Source organism: Solanum stenotomum, chromosome 9 (genome assembly GCF_019186545.1).
Source record: "Solanum stenotomum isolate F172 chromosome 9, ASM1918654v1, whole genome shotgun sequence".
Taxonomy (NCBI): domain Eukaryota; kingdom Viridiplantae; phylum Streptophyta; class Magnoliopsida; order Solanales; family Solanaceae; genus Solanum; species Solanum stenotomum.
This window is the reverse complement of record NC_064290.1, coordinates 997,005-1,018,378: the sequence shown is the minus strand read 5'-3', so window position 1 is coordinate 1,018,378 and position 21,374 is coordinate 997,005. Positions and strand designations below refer to the sequence as shown.

The window sequence follows — 21,374 nt, the reverse complement described above, 5'->3', positions numbered from 1 at the left end:
ATGAAGGTTTTGACAGGCTTTTTTTGTTGCCAATAAATAGTGCGCACACAGTAACACACCACAACTCCTAATTTATTTTCTCCGCCGTAGCTTTTACCTTTTCCTCATTTCTTTTGTATATTCTGAAATGAGGACCTCCATGTTGAAATCCATCGTCCGCCGGAGCTCCACTGCCGGAGCATCCTATGTATCCCGCCGTGGATTCGCATCGGGATCCGCACCAGAGAGGAAAGTTGCAGTTTTGGGGGCAGCCGGAGGGATTGGACAGCCTTTATCTCTTCTAATGAAGCTTAACCCTTTAGTATCCAGCCTTTCACTCTACGATATCGCCGGCACTCCCGGTGTTGCCGCCGATGTTAGTCACATCAACACCAGATCTGAGGTTGTTTTCTACTCTCTCATTCCCTTTCGTTTTCTGCCTATTTTTGTTCATTTGTATGAGCATTAGCTAAATTGGAACTAAGACGTAACTGGTAGGTTGATTGATTCTGTAAACATGCTTTTTGATCTCCTGAATCTCGAGCTCCGATCCGATTTACGTTAGTCGATTTCACTAGTGAGTTCGAGTTTGTTGCTTACTTCATTCCACTATTTACTCTACTTTTCGAGTGTGTATCACATAAATATACATAGATTCGTGAAGGAGTTACACAAGTACAAGGTTTTGTGCTGAAACTTAGGTGTTTATCAGCAATGAAGAGTTTAACACGAGACCATTTCTCTTTGCATCAGTAGCCTGTTTTAATTTCAAGATGATTTGATTACAATGTTGTTTGAGGTGTCCAGTAGTTAATGATTCGAAGCCCATCTACCTTTTGTGTCCTAAACCTATCTAAAAAGTGTTTGTGCCAGTTCGTGGTTCTCTTCCCTGCAATTCTGATCTGTAAATATATTTGTGGACTTTGCAGGTTGTCGGTTTTGCAGGAGAAGAGCAGCTAGGGAAGGCTCTGGAAGGAGCTGATATAGTTATCATTCCTGCTGGTGTGCCCCGAAAGCCTGGTATGACCCGAGATGATCTGTTCAACATTAATGCGGGTATTGTTAAATCTCTTTGCACGGCCATTGCTAAGTACTGCCCCAATGTGAGTAAACTTGTGTAATTATCTTTGTTTATGGGGGTTATATAGGAGATTCTAGAAAAAGTTTTTGATTTCTTCTCTCATCTGCTGCTTGTTCTGATCAACTTAAAGGCTCTGGTCAATATGATAAGCAACCCAGTGAATTCCACTGTCCCAATTGCTGCTGAGGTGTTTAAGAAGGCTGGAACTTATGATGAAAAGAAGCTCTTTGGAGTTACCATGCTTGATGTGGTTAGGGCCAAGACATTTTATGCTGGAAAAGCTAAAGTAAATGTTGCTGGTGCGTCCTTTTATCTAATTCTATGTTTGAATTGGTTTTGTTTCGCTTTACATTAAACAGTAAATTCATACAATGATGTCTGTCTACTTTACTTACTTTTTGCTTCGTTGTTCAGAGGTCAATCTTCCGGTAGTTGGTGGTCATGCTGGCATAACTATCCTCCCATTATTTTCTCAAGTAATTTTTCTTTTCTTGTCCCTTGTTATAAAGTTTTTCATTTTTAGTATGTATTATTTATGTTGTAAGAGTTTGGTTGGAACTCTTTTTAGTATGTATTATTTAGGTTGTTATTGGTGATTTCCATATTGTGGCATTACTGAGTTTTGTTTTCATCACTAAATTTTGGATATAGGCCACTCCAAAGGCAAATCTGTCAAATGAGGAAATTGTTGCACTCACAAAGCGAACCCAAGATGGTGGCACAGAAGTCGTGGAGGCCAAGGCTGGAAAGGGTTCAGCCACCCTCTCAATGGCGTATGTTTCCACTTTTATGTTTTTCTTGATTTATTTTTTTTTTTCCTAAAAGATTTTCACTTTAATTGCAAGATTTTGTTATATCTGGGTACGAATACCTGCTTAAGCTGTGATGCTGCCCATAATCAAGTATTTAGGGATGTAGAGATGTGGAGAAACAAAAAAAAAAACTGATTTTTTTTGGCTTTTACTGGCCCAAACCACTTTAATTACTGGCCTTACCTGTTTGCAAACTTGGTTCTAAGCAGTTAATTTTACGTCTGCAGCTATGCTGGGGCTATTTTTGCCGATGCTTGCTTGAAGGGTTTGAATGGAGTTCCCGATGTTGTTGAATGTGCTTTTGTGCAGTCCAATGTCACCGAGCTTCCCTTCTTTGCATCCAAGGTAATAATACTTTCTTATCCTACAAAGACACTCGAGGTCATGTATACTACAGATGTGTTACTAAACTTTTTTCTTTGAACTGTCTGATTCATTTGATCATTGCCCTCTTATCATGTGGGTATGAAAATTGCTTGATTGCGAGGTAAAAACAAATTATATAGTTCAAGTTTAGGTCCCAGAAACGGGATGGTCTGTTTAAGAATGAAAATTAAAATCTGGATGGTTCAGAGATAGTTTTGACATCATGAGTCTTGATTATGCATGTGTCTCTTGTGGAATGATGATGGGTAGCTTTTCAACAGTGTAAATCGAATGTTTTAAGAACTACATTGATAGCCTAGGTTATTATTTGTAATTAGTCGCACACGCATCTGAATGTAGATAGCTTGTTAAGTTCAGATCACGGGCTAAATTTGATTCTTTCTGTTATCAACTGACTAATAGGTTCTTCACTGCAAATGGTTTCTTGGTCAAGCAAAATAATCACCATATGGTCACACTCTTTTCGTAATGCTTGCATGATATTCTCGCTCAGTCTGTACTTTTACATGCCATACAATTTGATCTCTTACTGGTTTCAAATTCTGATTTGGTCACTCTGCTTTTTTTTACCCTTGCAGGTGAGACTTGGGAAAAATGGAGTGGAGGAAGTCCTAGGGTTGGGTCCACTTAACGACTACGAGAAGCAAGGACTTGAGGCTCTTAAGCCAGAGCTGCTCTCCTCCATTGAGAAAGGAATCAAGTTTGCCAAAGAAAACTAAAAACAAAATTATGGTCTAGTTTTCTAGAGTGACAGTTTTGGATCCTTTTGGGTCAATTGTGTTGTATCCTTTGCAAGTTTCTTGCAGCCGGAGGCTTAGATTTAGCTCTTTTGATATATACCCAACATTTCTACAAAATAATGTATGGCAAACTGGCGTCTATGCCATTTGCCTTAGTGTGGTGGAGGTGTTATTCTCACATGGATCGTTTTCCAATTATGGTTAGAAGCAGACAAATTGATTTGAAATGAAGAATGTTCATGACCAATTACTGTATTGCAATTCATTAACCATTTTCTGTCGTTATACTTTTGAATATGACAGGGGAGGGACCCAATTTGGAACTAAGCAGGACTACAATGCAAGCACGAGAAACAAAACATGGAACCAGGAGAAGCCCAACTTCACAAGTACGCAGTGCGTTTATAAGAGCTCAAAACACGCAAATACATTGAGAAAAATCTCCCATCGATGCTTAAGTTAATAACTTGCCGCCAGACAAGAATTGAGAAAATATGTACACCCTACTGTTATTTCCATTTAAATTCCTGATGGTGATATTACAATGCAATAAATACTCCCAAAGCAAACAAACAATACACATCAGCCTATTATGCTCTTTGTACACCCAGGTTACAGCTGCAGGACCTTGCATGATCCTGCCAAATTGTTGACAATGATACTGAAAAGATAGATTTTTTCAGCACAAGATTTTAATTCAACAAACAGGTGTTAAATATCTCACACTACCACCATAACCACTTCCTGTGTATATAGCTTGACAAGCTATATGACGAGAAGAGTGTGAGAGCCAACAGCTAACATGCTCCCACAATCACTAGGACTTCCACCCATACTTGAAGTTCTTGAAAGAAACTTATCATGCAAGAGCCACAAGACGTCTTTCAGACGAGTGTTTGAACAGGCGCCTGCTCCAATGCATTCATAATCAAAATTTCCTGCAAGAATTATAAAATAGACAAATTTACACAACACTTTCTCATCATAGGCAAGAAACATCATGACAATGGTAAAATATAAGGCAAAGAATCATAGAATATAAAGAGCCTCAAACCAACGGAAATAAATCAAGAAATAGTCAATGAAATAACACTAACAGTTCCTCCACTGACTTCTTCCACATCATAATTACTCCGCCGCAGTTTAGCCATTAAATTCAAAGGGGAAAGAAGCATTACAAGCAAAAAAAGTAACAAAACTTCCCCTTCTTTCCACTATAAAATGGTGTCCCTAGGCGCATGAAACAAGCGGGGAGCCACAATAACAGAGTGGATAGAGGATATAAAGGAAAACAGCAGGAATTCTTAGTTCTAGGGAGGGGAAACTTGCTGCACATGCTGCCCTGCTGGGTACAGTAGTATACCTAAGGAAACAGGGCTAGAAAATGGGTGTATCTGCTGCTGTTATATAACCTCTTCCTTTTTTGGATCAAGTGATATTCAACTTTCTCTGAAACGACTAAATAGTATTCACCTCCTTCATACTGACAGTACATTGACTACGTCACTGAAGCAACGGATAACCATGGCTATGAAAATGCCCTCCTTAAATGGCCAATCTGCATGGTGGTTCGGTAAAGAAAAGGCCCAAAAAGTGAATGCACCACCACGGTAAAAAGCAGAACCTTAAAACCAAGAGCTTTCATGTGATAAAAAGCATGATTTACTGATGGTTTAAAGGATATTAGAACAACTTGTCTTCTAACATAACAAAACTGGAAACAGTAGCTAAAAAATGGAACAGGAATTCTGAAAATTTTCTTTTTTTTCTTGATCAGAAGACACAAAGTTTGAGTGGTTTTCAAGTGACAAATGTTTTCATCTGGTAAAATAATCATAAAATTGTACGATTGGTAATTCAACTTATTAATTTGTTATTAAGAAAGTAGGTGAGCATTGGTTCTACACATATGTCACCAATCTGTTTGAATTAAATGCAATGATCGAACTTATTGAACAAATCCAATATCAGATCTTGTCAGGTTCTGAAATCAATGGTTGCAGTTGACCATATTAGATATGCAAAGAGAAGTAGTGTTGCTCAACTTGTTCAAACTAGGCTGGTATTTTTCACAAATTTGATACAACTTGAGCAACCACAAAAATGGAGCCCAAGTTGAGACGCCTAATACTAAGTGTGTTAATCATCAGCTATATAAGCCCATAAGGAATGAAGTTTCAAACTGTCAGCTTCATTCACAACAGAGCTGTCGGAAACCAGAAAAGAAAATGTGCAACTCTAAAAAGACCCTCTCCACTTGTCATGAAAAGTTGTCTCATTACACCACTGGATATAACATCAACTCCACATCTATCAGACACAGAAGCTGTCCTACCCAAACTATTTTACGGTTCTCATGCAGTCGTAACATTCATTGTCAAGCTACTCTATCAAAGCATATCTAAGGTGACTTAAAATGGCCCCTCCTCACAATGAAGCGTTTCTCAGACTTCCACTTCCTACCAAAACGAATCTCATGCTCCCAATCCAACAAAAATTTTCCATCAAAACAAGTGGTTATTGGTTCTGTTCATCTCATATGTTATTTTGCAAAACACCATATTAGACATAGTAATAGTCCTCAACCATATTTCCAAAAATAGTTAGAACTGGAATCACAGACACCATCAAACCAATGCCAAAGAGTATTTTCCTAATCATACCATTTCATCAAATATCAACCTAACAACTGCAGCAATCAAGAGAACTTAACACAAATAGCATACTCAAAAAAGCACATGGCACAGAATCCAAACTTCACATTTCAAATAAATATAAGAATAAAAACAAAGAAAGATGCTTCTACGGGGAAAAAAATAAGTTCACATCACAACAATAGAAAGATCACGTGCACTAGCTAAATCAGTCTTACTCACATCAAGAGCTTGTCATGTCCTAGGTGATTGCGCCGCCTCTGATCCAGATGCCGAAGAACTATCACTATCAGAATCTGCACATAGTGTAGCAAATTAAATTAGAGATACTGAGAAGAACTTGCTGAAAATTAGTTAAACAATGAACAATCATTATGTGTGCAGCATTGAGACTTGGAGGAGAGGATCATAATTACCACTAGAGGATGAGCCTGAATCACTGCTGGAACTACTTGAGCTGCTACTTGCACTATCCGCCGGTCTTCCACCTTCAAGGGTAGCAGGAGTTGTATCTTTTTCACCTACTCATACATGGCAGCAAGAACAATAAGTATTTTTCACCCAATGCATCTTTGAAACCTATCCGAGGCAACAATTCCTCCTATGAGACACTTACCAGTTCCATTTTCTTTCAGTGCATCAGCAACCATTGATGTAGGGTTCTGCAATGTAATTTTCACACATTAAGAATCTCAACCAGGCAAACACACAATGAGTACTTGGGGGGTGGGGGGTGGGGGAGAGGGGATAAGAGAAGGATACATTAGAGAACAAAGCTCACCACATTTCGAGCAGTCTGAGCAGCTCCTTCCCTGGCTCGAAGAAGTTCAGCTTTTCTCTTGTACTTGCTAAAACTCTTTTTGAAATTTGTTACAAATCTATCAAGCTCCCAGAGTGTTTCTGCATCAACACTATCTATATCTACTTCAATCTCATCGTTGTCTTGACTAAGTGCAGTGTTCCTCTTCTTAATTATCTGAACAATTGCATCAAGCTTTTCTGAAGGTAAATTCTGAAGATTAGTGCTAAGCTTCTGCTTTTCCTCATACGTCATGTCTCTCTTATTGAGATCTTTTGCCTTCGGTTTCTTAGGAACTGGTGTCCTAGTAACATGAGCTATATTTGAAGTCTTCATCTTGGGATTAACCGGCCTAGTCATTGACTCAGATCTATCCAAAGGATGCAGTTGACGGGCATGTGGAGCAAGAGAACGAGAAGACACTGGGGTGTGGAGAAAAGGAGGAGCATAAGAGGTCATTCTTGAGGTGGGAGTGGGAGCACCAACATCATGATACGTTTGGTACCTCCAATCTGAATTGTACTCAGCCTCAATAACTGCCCATCTCTCTTCGAAAATCTCTGATAACTGTTCAGCCATAACATGTACATCTTGCCCTCTAGGATTATAAGTCATGGCATTACGAAAGACGAGTCGTACATCCTCCGCAAATTCCATTGGAGACTTGTACCAATCCTCAGATAACCTAGTCTTAATGGTGCCCAAATCCATAGGATGCTTAATGATGTCATGATAATCATGTAGCCCAAGTGATTTCACGTTCACTGGCTCATTAAACACCCAACCGTGCTTGTGTTTCATTAACCTCTGAAGCAAGCTGCTACAATTCCTAAAAACCTGAAGTCTATGCTTATCAAGCCCAAACCCATTCTCTGAATTGGCACTGTGCTTCTTCCCAGAGCCATTAGTCTTCAGTCTTTTATTGCTTTCAGGTGGCAGTCTATCCTTACCAAGGAGGAACTCGGAATTCCTGTAAAACTGATTAGCCTTTGGGGTCCTCTTCTCCTTCTCCACAAAGTCAGTAGAACCATTGCTGTTTTCCACAATCAGAAAATTAGGTCGCTGGAATGGTCTTGATCTAATGTGCCCAGCAGAACGCACCTCTGAGTTCATTCGCGCTAAAGACCTATTCTTGATCACACCATCATCCATATACTGTGGATGACTGTAAGAGCTAATAGAACCACCAGGGACAGTAGTAATACTACCAGGGAAAGTAGTAACACTACCAGCATTAATATTACCACCATTTATACTAGTCCTATATGTAGTCAGCTGAAGCTGTTTAGCTTCAAGCTGCTTTACCAAGCCCCTAACTTGATCAAGCTCACTCTCTAGGCTCATACCGAGCTCTCTAATCTCATCGCTGGACCTCACTCCAGTTAAATTAATCCTAATTCTATCTTTAATTCTTGAAATAACCGGCTTACCATACCCATTCTCCATTTCAAGATTGTCACTTTGTGGTTCATTTCTATGATTCTGCATTGCTGGCTGACTTCCGCTGCTGCCTTCTGGGACTTCTCCACCACTAGACACCACCACCGCTGCACCAGTGTCAATGCCCCGGCCAACTTCAGGTACATCTCTACCACATGAACCCTCAGCCGATTCCCCATCTCTATGCTCCACCAGTGATCCGACACCTCCATCTCTAGGTTCATCTCTACCACATGAATCTTCCGTCAATTCCCGCACTTCCCCACCATTACTCAGAGCTACTTGCTCACCCCCTGTCCCACCTTTAAGAGCCGAACAATCCCGAAATTGGGTTTGCAAAGACGGCTCCGGCACCTCATCATTCTCGTTCGTATCCCTCCCTCTGTTCGAGGTAACCTCCGGTGCAGCTGCGGTAGAGCTAACGGTGGCTGTGGCGGCCGGAGCAACGTCAGTACTAGTATTCTCTAGGGTTCTACGGCGCTTCCGGGTATAAACTTTGTAATTATCGCCCCAACGCAACCTATTTCTTGAATTCAAATGGTTTGCATCTGAATCCATACATGTAATCACAACCCAACAACAACCAAAAGGGATGAAGAAACTAAACCCTAACCCTAAAACAAGCGAAACACGAAACACAAAACACAACAACTGGGATTGGAAAAGCCAAAAAATTGAAACTTTCCTCCTAAAACCCTAAAACCCCATGAATTTGAAAGGAAAAACTGGAAACCTTAGCTGGATCGGAATGGATATTTTCAGGGAAAATGGAAGAAGTAGGGAACTAGGGTTTTTTCGAACAGAGAGACAAAAACAAAAATTACGAAAAGTTGAAGGATCTATTGAGAAAATAAGAAAACTAAATTTTGAGGATTTTGTGTATTTGGGGAGTGAGATTGGAGAGTTTATTTTTTTCGGGGAAAAAGAGGAAAAGCAATTGAGAGAAAGTGTCCTCGATCCGAACTCTACTCACCTACTTTTCTTTTAACTACTTGGTATGTACTCGTGTTGTCTGGTACGATGCATTAAAAATAATAATATATATACGTATTATTTTTTATGAAGAAGTTTAGGGATTGAGTGATTAGATAGGATATGAAGCAGTTTTAGCTTATCGAAAATATGACTTTAAATTGGAGGTTATGGAGGACATAAATTAAGATAGAAGGTTGGTTAGTAGGTAGCAATGTGTTGCCGCGTTATATGTCATACTGATAGCTTAGTTTTAGTTTTTAATTTTCGAAATATGTTGTCTTGTACTTCGACTATCATATTAGTTTGTTTTGGACAATTTTTTCCTTGAGTTGAGGGTCTATCAAAAGTAACTTCTCTGCTTTTGAGATAAATGTAAAATATTTTGAGTTATAGCCTGTTACTATTATTTGTTGTCTTGTACTTCGACTATCATATTATTCTGTTTTGGGCTATTTTCCCTCAAGTCAAGGGTCTATCAGAAACAACCTCTTTACTTTTAAGATAGATGTAAAATGTTTTGGGCTATTTTTCCCCTCGAGTCAAGGGTCTATCAAAAGCAACTTCTCTGCTTTTGAGATAAAATGTAAAATTTGTATATATTTTACCCTCTTCAAACTTTACTTTTGGACCAGAGAGACAGGGATATCACCGGCCCATGATAGATAATACAGGCCTAGAACCCCAACAGAGCCCAAATCAGCAGTTGTCACCAAAGCCCATGATAGGTAATACAGGCCTAGAAGCCTAACAGGGCCCAAATCAACGGTTGTCACCAAAGCCCATGGTATCATACAGGCCTAGAAGTCCAATAGGGCCCAAATCAACAATTGTCACCAAAGCCCATGATAGAAAATACAGGCCTAGAAGCCCAACAGGGCCCAAATTAACATTTGTCACCTAAGCCCATGATAGATAATACAGGCCTAGAGCAATGGATAGTTGGAATTATGCCCTTTAACTTGGCTTGACGAGCAATGGATCATAGACATAACTTTAAAAACTTTTACTTTGCTCCACTTAAGTTTTGTAAAAATTAAGTTATGCACCTTAAGTTGTGTAGTATTTCTATGATCGAATTTCGTCAAGTTTAGAGAATTTTTATCTTATTCGACTTAAGTTCTGTAGGAATTAAGTTATATCTTTTTATGACACAATTAACTTGCGAGTTCTGAAATTGAAGTTTTGTCTTTCTATCAGAATAAGGTCTGTAACATTTAAGTTATGCATTTTACTAATTTTCTCAAATAATTATTTAATTATCTTTATAATATATATTTTTAAATTGGATAAAATTATAATTATGTATACATCCTTATAACATATTAAGGTAATTTAATTTTCTTTTTAAGTGCAAAATCCTTTTAAATGTATGCCTTAATTTCTGTGAAATCCATAAAAATCAAGTTTCTTGAACTTACTTTTATTGCATGGATCAACAAGCCAACATGAGAGGGAAAAAGCAGGCACAATCCTGCCATATACATATCAACTTAACAACATATTGTATCCCGAAAAATAGAGCGATAACTTGCTATAACATATTAAATTTCACTCGTAGTTGCAATCAAAATACACACGTACAACATATGTCTTAATCAATTTAGATACACACACAATTTCATTCACCCTTGTATCTTATGACATTGTGGGTGATTGCGAATGATGTTGAGCATCTGGTCCTTCTGGAGCCACCCTCATGGTTCCTACATCTAACAACATTGCCCTTCTTTTGTAATACTCCAATGTTGATTCATCGTAACCAAATTCGCGTAAACTTACACGATGAGGCCTAATAATTGGCCTTTCTACAGCCTCGTGACAACATCGTAGAATCATTGACGTAACAATCAACATACATAGTAACATGAGTACAAGTTCCATTTTGTTGCTAAATGTAGACATGATAGAGGACTATATGTATGAATATGTGCAATAGAAATTGAGAATAAAATCAAGAAAAAGGTAGAGAAATGTGTGTAACAAATGTGAGTGAGTATTTAGTCCCTTTTATACACTAACCAAACAAAAAGATTTTGGATAATGAGTTTAGGGTCAATGAATTGAGAAAGGACAATAAGTGAGACAAATTAACTAGTGGGAAGAAGGTGATGGGACAATTTTTTTGCTGTCTAAATACTAGGGCATTGCCAATTTATAGAAATTAAAGACTAGTGTTTTGCCTTGTTTGTTCAAGTTAAGAGAATCCATAATTCATTTACAAAGGGGTATATGATGGTTCTTGGTGGTAAAATTAGTCCACAAAATATTATCAATTCAGTTCGCTTAAGTTTGGACGGGTTAATGATTTGTTGAATTCAACTTATTTAAAAGATTGAAATGATTTATATTAAAGTGAGACTTGGGGAGGATAGAATGTACAGGAGAACTTACCTTATCTTTGTAAGATAGATAAGTTGTTTTTGATAGACCCTCGGCTCAAAAAAGTAAAATCAAAACATTATTGAAAACTAAACAACGACAACAAAATAGAAAGATGAATAATACAAAAGAAACATTAGTTGGTAGTAGAAATAAAAGAAAAGATACTAAAACTATTAAATAAGGAGAAGATGAGCAATAGAAGACTAGCCTCCCGCCTCTCCCTCGTAAAATTACGATAACACTTGGCTACCCACCAGTTAACTATCCTAATCTTCGATATTTATACCTTTCAATCTAGGTACATGTTCTATGTTTCAATCAATAAGTTGAAGATGTGTCATGTCCTTTAATCTAATCATTTCCTTATCCCAATTCATCTTTGGCCTACCTCTCTACTCATCCTATAATTTCATAAAGCCAACCTCACACATATCCTCACTGGTGCGTCCATGCACCTCCTCTTCACATGTTCGAACCATCTCAGCCTCGCTTCTCTCATCTTATCTTTCATCAAGGTCACTCCCACATCACATTGTTATGTATAACTTTGTTCCTAATATATCTCTCCTGGTATGCCCACACATCCATATGAGCATTCTCATCTCTACTACCTTCATCTTCTGAATATGAACATTTTGACCGACCAACACTCTGCTCCATGCAATAATATAGGTCTAACCATCACCCCGTAGTACTTAACTCTATAAAAAAAGAAATAATAATATTAAAAGTTGATAAGAATTGAACAAATTAGATTATGACTGATAACTTAACCTATTTTAACTTATCCTATCCTAATTCAAGTCACCATTGAGCACATTCCTTACATTAACGTAAAACATTTTGATTCGTCCAAATTCAACCTTACCCATCCATATGACCTCCATAATTAGTGCTTACTGTTTCCTTGATCATTAATAGTACTCATTCATTGAACAATTGTCAACACAGACACATTATTTAGTTAATCATCTAGTCATCTTTTCCTCTATTAATGTGTTAATTTTAAAGAAGATAAACAATAAAAAAGATTGCCCGACAAGCACTGCACTATATTCAGATATAAAAAGCTTTTACTCCCATTATGTATATTTTTCTTCAATTCAATTATCTAATTCGTTTGACTTTTGATTCATTTTGTCTATTTATTTTTAGTACTACAATATGTCACTACTATTATTTTACACACTTTATTCAACTTGTCAATGTGTATGTGTCGTCCCCTTAATCAACAATTTTTGGGCGCACATTATATGGGTGTCGCACAATGTACCAAAAGTAGAGATACATAATTATTAAAAAGTGAAAATAAAATCTTTTTTTTATGGAGTCAAATAGTAATTGATTACTAATTACGTGGTAAAGAGAATTTTCTTATGTATAAAGGCAAAAAAGATAAGGAAGATGACACTATGGATTAAGTTGAAGTTATTTTGCGTTATCACCATCATCATCAACTAATTTATGTGTAGTTAATCGAATGATGAATTCAGAATTTAAAATTTATAAATTAAAAAAGAATCAAAATATTGATTGTTGGACCCCTTAACCCTTATTATATTATTGGATTAACAACTTATTATATGTGCATATTTAGTAAACTTCGTAATTTATATATAATTGAGATAAAACTATTAAATTTTGTCGAACTCGTATTTCCGCTCTTGTGGATAGGTAGTGGAAAACAAAATGTCGACTAATTGTTTCGTACTAATTATGGAAAGTCTACGTAATGAAGAAATGACATTGGTTTGTTTAGTTATATATATATACACACCAATTTTTCCATTCATTTTTATTTGTTTCTATTAATGATATGATATAATAAACATCAAATATTAGAAAATGAATAATATTTAAAAAATAAATATAAAATAAATATTTATTTCTTAATTTTTGAAAATAAGCAAGTAAAGTATTAAATAATTATTGTTAATATATTAATTAGATGAATAAAAATAAACGGAGAAATATATGACACTAGAGCCCAGAAATAATAATAAATTAGTCATCATGATGAGTTTTGGTTCAGTGGTAGGACTGCTCTACTTTTAATAAAAAATCTCAATTCAAGCCTTGTAATAGAAAAAATATATTGAGAATGTCATCCCCAAATAAATACTACAGTGCGCGATCTGAATTATTCGGGGACTCAATGTGATCTCAAAGCACCAAATGAAAAAAAAAAGTGATAGATAAATTAACCATTCAAATCATAGAAGTTGTTGGCATATTGGATTTGATAACCTAAATGTCGGCTCCAAATAGACTCTAGTCATATGCATTATCCATAATCCAAAAAAGTTTTAAAGATTATTTTTTATAATGGCTTTGATAATAGTGACGTCTTATCAACTTGGTTATATTTTGACTATTTTATTAAAATATTTGATATTTTTTACCGTTTTGATATTGAGTAATCGATCATTCAAAGCTTAGACAAATATAAGGATAATATTCATAAAATTACTTTTCAGCTTCTATAATTAAAAAAGAATCAATATCTTGAAGTTATATTTTTCAATTAAAGTTCTGAGATAATAAGTTTTTTTTACAGACAAAATCGATAATTGGTTAGCAAGTGCTATTCAATTGAATAAGAAAATATCACCTAGCATTTTTTAGTTTACATGAGGATTTAAACTATGATTAAGTTATTAATGTTTCTAATTTATATAGCTAACTAATGGATCAAGATGTTAGGAAATTTTGTAGTAAAGTTGTCAATAATTGAACTTGAATTTCTTACCTATAGTAGGTCATATATTAGAGATTGAAATTTTATATAATTTTATATCCTTGCTAGTAGTAACATTTACTTCGTGATTATAGTTTCTTAAAATGAAAAATAAGAGGTGTGCGAATTTTAGCTAATTTTATAATAAAGGTATAATCTAATAGTTATAACTTTTATCTTTATTTTTTTAAGTGCAAGGTTCAAATATCAACAAAGGTTATTTTTTTCCTTTCCCTATTCATGTAACAAACCCATAGCGAAAATAATAATATATTTTAAAAATAAATAAAAAGTCATGCATAATTACATATGTTTTTTTTTTATTGCTTAATTCTACTTGTGTAGCATGTGGTCATTTAGGAGAGGTGAAATTCGTAATTTAACTTTAAAAAGAAGTTTGATAGAATTTCAATAGACTTTATGTGAAAGAAATCATAGCTTGATCCAACAGATACAGGCCCAATCCCAGGAAACAATCACAAAGGACTCTAATCATTAAGGAAGTTAGAAATTTTAATAAATAGATTGAAAAAAAAATACAAGAATATCATACATAAATCCCACACAAAAATATCATGATTTCTTATAAAAGAGGAAGATTTGTTTTGGCGAAAATTGAAGATCAAATTTTTATCGAGATAACTGAAAGTTCCAACTAATGAGCAGTTTAATGAACCTAGCTAGGATAAAGATCCAATTAAAATCATATTACTTATTTTTCTAGACCTCGTTATAATTTATAATCATATATGTTTAAGATAAAAGGGATTGCTGATCAGATAATAAGAATCTCTTGTCTTTAATCCTAAGGTTGTTGAATCACTAATGGAGCAAAAAAAAGTGGAAGCTCCTAGGTAAGACTGCGCACCGGACCGGAACGAACCGGTACCAGATCAAAATGGGATGGTTTGACCGGGTCGTTGACCGGTACCATGATGAACCGGACCAGAATTACCGAAATGGAGGCTCAACACATATAGCTATTTCAAAAAATAATATTTTTTTTTAGTTATTTTGAATTACGAAAATATGATTTTTTTTTTATTTTTCTAAAAATAGTTTTTAAATTTAAGTTTTGAAATTTATAATGTAATTTTACTTTCGTAAGTTAAGTTTAATAATTTATTTATTTTTAAGTTTTTGAGCTTAAGTTTCCAAGATTTGAATCTTTTGAAGTTTATAAGTTAAGTTATACTTATAAGTTGTAATTTAAATAACTTAAGTTTGTAACTTTAAAAAATTAAATAAACAAAAAAGAAATGCTAATAAAAGTATAAAACAATGACACAAATTAAAAAAAAAAAATCCAATTTATTCAAATAGGCAGGCCTACTTTTAATTAATTAAAAATAATTTATCAGGATCGACTGAACCGAACTGGAACGGAATCGGGATGAACCGATACCGATATACCGGTATCAAATCATGAAACCGTTCTATTTCGAGTACTGTTCACTGTATCCCGTTCGGTCCCGAATACTATCGAACCAAAACGGACTAGAACGGTACCGGAACAACCCGATCCGATGCCCAGTCTTACTCCTAGGGAAGGCTAAAAAAAACCATTAAGTGATTATTATTGAATTAGGAAAATCTTAATAACTCAATTGGTTAACTTAGTGAACTTTCGGTCCTTCATTTTATTGATGAGAGCTCGATCATCATGTGTGTGTGTTTATGGTTACGTCACATTCGTTGTCCGATATTTTGTTGAAATTAAGATAATACCTCAAAAAAGTTGTCTATGCCTTACTATATCCGAAGTAACTCTCATCAACAAGCACTTAATACTTGCATGTAATTTAATAGGACATTGCTGAAGTGGGAAGCAGAGACGTATTCAGGATTTCGGAATGATGGGTGCACTATTATGAAAATGTGGATCTATCGGTTTGACATTTAGGTTCTTATCATTGAAAACAGTTAAAATTTTAAATTATAGTTCCAAAATTGAAATGCTTAATAAGTTAAAACACCAAAAGTGTTATCAATAACCACTAAGAGAGATGTTATCAAATTTTAGAAAGAAAAATAAAACAAGTTAGATATAAAAGTCAAATTTCTAACCTCACTAAGAGGTGCATCCAATCATCGTCGCATTATATGATACTTGAAGTGTGAGTTCACACATTTATATTTAACAAAAAATTTAAAAAATATAACACTACTATTTATAATTTCAGGAGGAAAGCATGATTAAACAATGAACCCGGTGACCCCCTCCTTCATACGCCTCTGGTGGGAGTGAGGATCAGCCTTGGGGCGAAGATTAGACAATGAACTTGCAATGCTATTTCAAGAACCCGTTTTCCCTACTTCAGTTCTACCATTAAAAAAATATTTTTTCAAAATATTTTGACCTATTAAACATGAAAAAAATGGAATTGATACCTCACTCATTATGTCATCTCTCACTCTCTAAAGACTACATGCATGGGATAAGGTTTTCATTAGCTGTTTTTGCAATCCATCTCTGCTGGACAGACTAAATGCCACCTTTGAAGTTTGATGGTGGGCTTTTCTTTTTTATTTATTAGGTATTTCTTTTATATGCAAGATTTTGCTAAATCTTAATTTTTTTCATGCAAAACAAAACATCTAAAAGAATAATACAACACAAAGTGCTCCATAGAATCATTAATGACAAATTTAATAAGAAAAAAAAATAGCCAACTTGGTACTTCTATATTACTTAGAAGATTTTCTTGACAAGAAATATTAGTTATGTCATTAACACATTAATGTCTCATAGAAATAATCTTAAAGAAAGACCCCCCCCCCCCCTCCCCACAATCCACATTATGAAGAAATTAGGGTGGGGGTGGCTTAATTAATTAGCATTTTCTTACATTAATCTCATTCTTCATTTGACTAGCTAGTATCTAGGTTGCATTTGTTTTCCACTTGAAGCAATAATCCTAAAGCAACATTAAGTGCTTAACTTACTATTATTTATAAGTTTAATATGTTATCCCTCAATAAGCAAAATTCAAGAAATGTTGATTTGATTATTTGAATTCATAAAATGGATGTTGGGTACAAGTCATTCTTTTTCAAGAGTATTTGCAACTCTTACTCGATTTTTTTTGTTTCTCACCCGTTGTTCATCCGATTAAATTCAAATTCGCCTTGAAAAGTTCCACATTGGAGTAAAACGCTCCTTAAGAAAGACAACTCTACACCTAGGAGACTTAAATTTGAAACCGCTGATTAAGAATAAAGGAATACTTACTAGTTACCACCACAACTCACCCTTCTCTAATAAGAATTGTGCACGCTATCCCATCCCTATAAAAAGTTGTCAACTGATCTCTTAGGTTGCAACATAACAGTTATACTCGATGTAATTTTATAAATAAAATCAAAAGATAATGATTTGCACAGTCAAATTTCTACCTTACTAGGGTAAATAAGTTGTTTCTTTCAATAAATTATACTCAATTAGAGCATAATAAATATTTTACTTTAATGTACCACACTTCCTTATTAAAGTCAATTTCATTCACACTTGTTTGTAAAAAAATGGATGTTTTGGTCAAACATAATATATGGATAACTTACCTATAAAAAATCAAATATATAAACCGAAAGATGGGGTGGCACTAAGGTTGACCAAACTTTAATTAATTAAAAAAATAACACTTTTTGGGTTTGGTGAGTCATTTTCGTTAGGGAAACATTTGTCTATTTGTTAAAACTAGTGGAATCATTTTTGAAAAATAAATAAATAAAAAATATTTATAACTTTTACAGAAAACATAAATATTTTTACAAGTATTATAGAAATCCATAATGGTTTTAAAAGTTCCTTAAAGAATTAATTAATTATCTTTATCGTTTTATTAGCATCTTCGAATGCTAATTTGGAATTAGTCGGTTAAGCAAATGATTGAATACACCGACGACTAAACTAATAAAATAGTTTGTACTAATTAATGAAATCCATTAACCTTTTGATAAAGCAATGACCATTTATCCATCTAACTAATTAATAATTGGAGTATTATTATTATCATAATAAATAAGTTTGTCTAGTTTGGTTGGTCAAAACATATTAAAAATAATATTTTTTTTTATAGAAAAATAATTTTTAAAATATTAAGAAAATGAATTTTCTAACAAAACTATAAAAGTATCAGGAAAAACAACCTTGTAGTATTTGGAGATTGATCAATATTAGGTGTTTTGTTTGGATTTTATTAATCACTCTATTCCAGTTTATATGACTTACTTTTTTTTTTAATCTGTTCTAAAAAGAATGACACGTTTCTATATTAAGTAAATTTAATTTTAAAATGTTCATTTTACCCTTAATGAGTGACTTATGGTTAAACAAATAGTATCTATCACTTATTTTAAAAAATAAATTTCAAAAGTTTTATTTTTTTTCTTAAACTCCGTGTCAAGTCAAGTAACTCATATGAAATGGGAGAGGAAGAGTAATTGAAAACTTTAGTTATCTAAAAGTTATAATTTGCAATTATTTTCTACATTTTGTTGATCTTTCTTTCTTTTTTCTTGTTCTTAGTTTATGATTTAGTTTTCATATTCCTATTGCATCACAAACACATCCTTAACGTTAAAAATTCTTGTAAGAATGAAAGTGGTGATTAGAAATTAATAATAAATAAATGTGCTGTTACTGGATATATCAAAATAGGTTTGGTCAGGGTAGCATAACATGAATTATAAAGTAAAAAAATAAATAAATCCACTACCAAAAATAGGCCTCCATCACATTATTAATTATTTTAATAATATAAATAAATGTGTTGTTACGGGATATATTAAAGTTCTCTTTGTATATAATTGATAGTGTATATTTACACTTCAAAGTTGGATTAGTTGAATATTCTTAATTTGTCTTTTTTTATGTAAAGTCATTAGTATTTTCTATAGAAAAATAAGTATGAAAAAAAAAGTTTCATAAGCGACATTCCAATACGCCCCATCTTCAACCCATCCGCGTAGCCCCATCTCCACCACCCTTCACCATATGATCATATCCCACCCACCTTCTATTATATTATTTTATATTTTATGAAAATGTTTTTCTCTGTATCGAACATAGCCTAAAAATCATTAACACAATTTTTAATGCAACTATATATGAATCCTTACTTCTTGATACCTAATAAGACCAATTAATTCTTTCATAACTAGTGGCTGAAAATAAAATTGTACTACATATATCTTCTATCTACCCAAAAATTATGAGTAGTTTCCATTTAACATAATGCACGTACATTTTAATTTTATTTTTATAAAATAGAGAGCATATTTTCAATCGACAGATAAATTAAAAGCCCGATTGAAATATAATCTAGACTTTGCTATTTATTCCAAATAATTAATTGGAAATATAAGATGAAAAAGAATAAAAACAACTAACTTATATGAAATTCTATTTACTCAAAGCCAATACTTAAGATTCCCCACATCAGCAACAACTAGAATCCAAATCTTCATGACTTGGCACACCCATATTCCTTTAATTTCATATGACTAATTAATTATCACCTCACTTTCGACAAATTAGCAATTAAAAATGTGTTATTTGAATCAATGATTCATCATAAATAACCTCTTTATCTTCATTAGAAGATAGGAGCAAGATTACATACACGTCATTTTTTTCAGACTCTACTTGTAAAACTACTAATGATATATTGGGTTGTTGATGCAGAGAAATATTTTTTTTATACTATGTGTTAAATATGTAACATGTCAATAACAGGTGTATCACACTCCAATACATTCAGGTTGAATTATAAAATGAAATATGCGTTTGAAGTGATCAAAATAAGCATTAATTAATTATAATAAGCTATGAGTTAAAGTTATTTTTGTTACACGCTAAATTGGCTTATGTAGCATGCTATGGTCACACTCCAATTAATGCTATATATATGTGTTTAATTTGAACTATATATTAATACAGTTAATATTTGTATAGTTCCGTACTCTAGCGTTATAATTTAAGTTTTAAACTAAGGTATACATTCATTAATTTAAAGTTTTAAATCTGCATTTTACGTTAACTCTGGACCACAATAGCATTAATGCAAATTAATTGTGATTAATTATGACTTGTGACTTACGTTTCCAAAGGCGGCACTAAAAGAATTGCCGCATACAATTTACAACCCACAAAAAGGTCTATAAAAAATACACGTCGGTTATTTGATACTCGGGTTTGATAGGTGCACGAACGACAACTACAAAGTGATTATCATATAATTAAATAATTGAAAATAATTTACTTATGATACTTAGTTATACGAATATTTAATGAATTTTGAGTTTAATTCATTATCAAATCCTATCACTTATTTATAAAACGAAATCATACGAGTTGAATGTTTGTGTGTCCGGGGGATGAATCCTATTTTTGAAATGGATAGTGTGAGTTTGTCAAATGTTTGACAAGCCACTACATTAGTGACACATAGAAAGTATGTTTTGCATCAAATTTTGTTTAGTGAACGTAGGCTTATTGTAAATGTGATTCATATTCTCAATTTTGATACACACCAAAACCTTTTATTTCACGGATTTGGAAGAGATATCAATCATTATAATTAATTTTTTTAGAAAATAAATTGTGTAAATTATTCAAAATTTGCTAATTTATTAATTTAACTAATCTATATATGTGTATTTAAAGTTCTCAAAATTATTTTGCGATTATAGTTTTGAAATTATAATTTTACCTGAAAAGCAGAATAAAATAATATATACCTTAATAAAAAATACCTTATCCCATAAACCGAACGGCCTAACATAATTTATTAGTGACACCTTAGTTTCAAAGTTTTCCACATCACCACTTTGTCATTAATTTAAATAGGTTCAAAGTTTTATTATTTCGAGTTTGTGCATCACCTAATTAAGTATATTAGTTCTTTCTTTAAACACTTGTGCCTTATTGGCGCCGCCCTACAATTTAAATATTAGTAAAAATTAGTACTACTAATTTCTATATAAACCCAACCATTTAAGCACTTAACCCTCCACATATTTCATGCAACTTTAGAGCACCTAATTAACTTGGTATAATATTTTGCAAACCTCATTCTTCCAAACTCAAAAATATGGCAAGTTTTAAATTTTGGTTTTGTTTCTTTGTTATCTTGCTTTCATGTTTATGCTCCGAAAGTCGCCCTCTAGAGGCGTTTTCGGGGAAGAGGAAGGAGACAATGATGGAGATTGCTCAAAATATTTTAAGAGAACGATTGCTTAAAGCACGTTCAATTAAGTATGATGTCAACCGGCTTAGTCCTGGTGGACCAGACCCTAAACATCATTAGGGTTCGAGGTTGATTCAGGATTTAAACCTGATGAGTTCAAGTAACACATATTGAACTCATTGTAAGGTTATCGACTCC

The 21,374-nt window shown here is 33.8% G+C and overlaps 2 protein-coding genes across 2 annotated transcripts; one reads left to right on the top strand and one right to left on the bottom strand.

The window, feature by feature from the left end:
* LOC125876908 (malate dehydrogenase 1, mitochondrial) lies at positions 1–3,246 on the top strand. Its single transcript, XM_049558198.1, has 7 exons — positions 1–382; positions 909–1,082; positions 1,191–1,359; positions 1,475–1,536; positions 1,712–1,833; positions 2,100–2,217; positions 2,838–3,246. The coding sequence occupies exons 1-7, from the start codon at positions 128–130 to the stop codon at positions 2,976–2,978; spliced, it is 1,041 nt and encodes a 346-aa protein (XP_049414155.1). The 5' UTR covers positions 1–127; the 3' UTR covers positions 2,979–3,246.
* Positions 3,247–3,500: 254 nt separating this feature from the next.
* LOC125876885 (transcription factor GTE4-like) lies at positions 3,501–8,831 on the bottom strand. Its single transcript, XM_049558148.1, has 5 exons — positions 6,435–8,831; positions 6,270–6,315; positions 6,070–6,174; positions 5,876–5,949; positions 3,501–3,937 (listed from the first exon to the last, which is right to left on the bottom strand). Exons 1-4 carry the CDS (start codon positions 8,448–8,450, stop codon positions 5,888–5,890), a joined length of 2,229 nt encoding a protein of 742 aa, XP_049414105.1. The 5' UTR covers positions 8,451–8,831; the 3' UTR covers positions 3,501–3,937; positions 5,876–5,887.
* Positions 8,832–21,374: the final 12,543 nt, after the last annotated feature.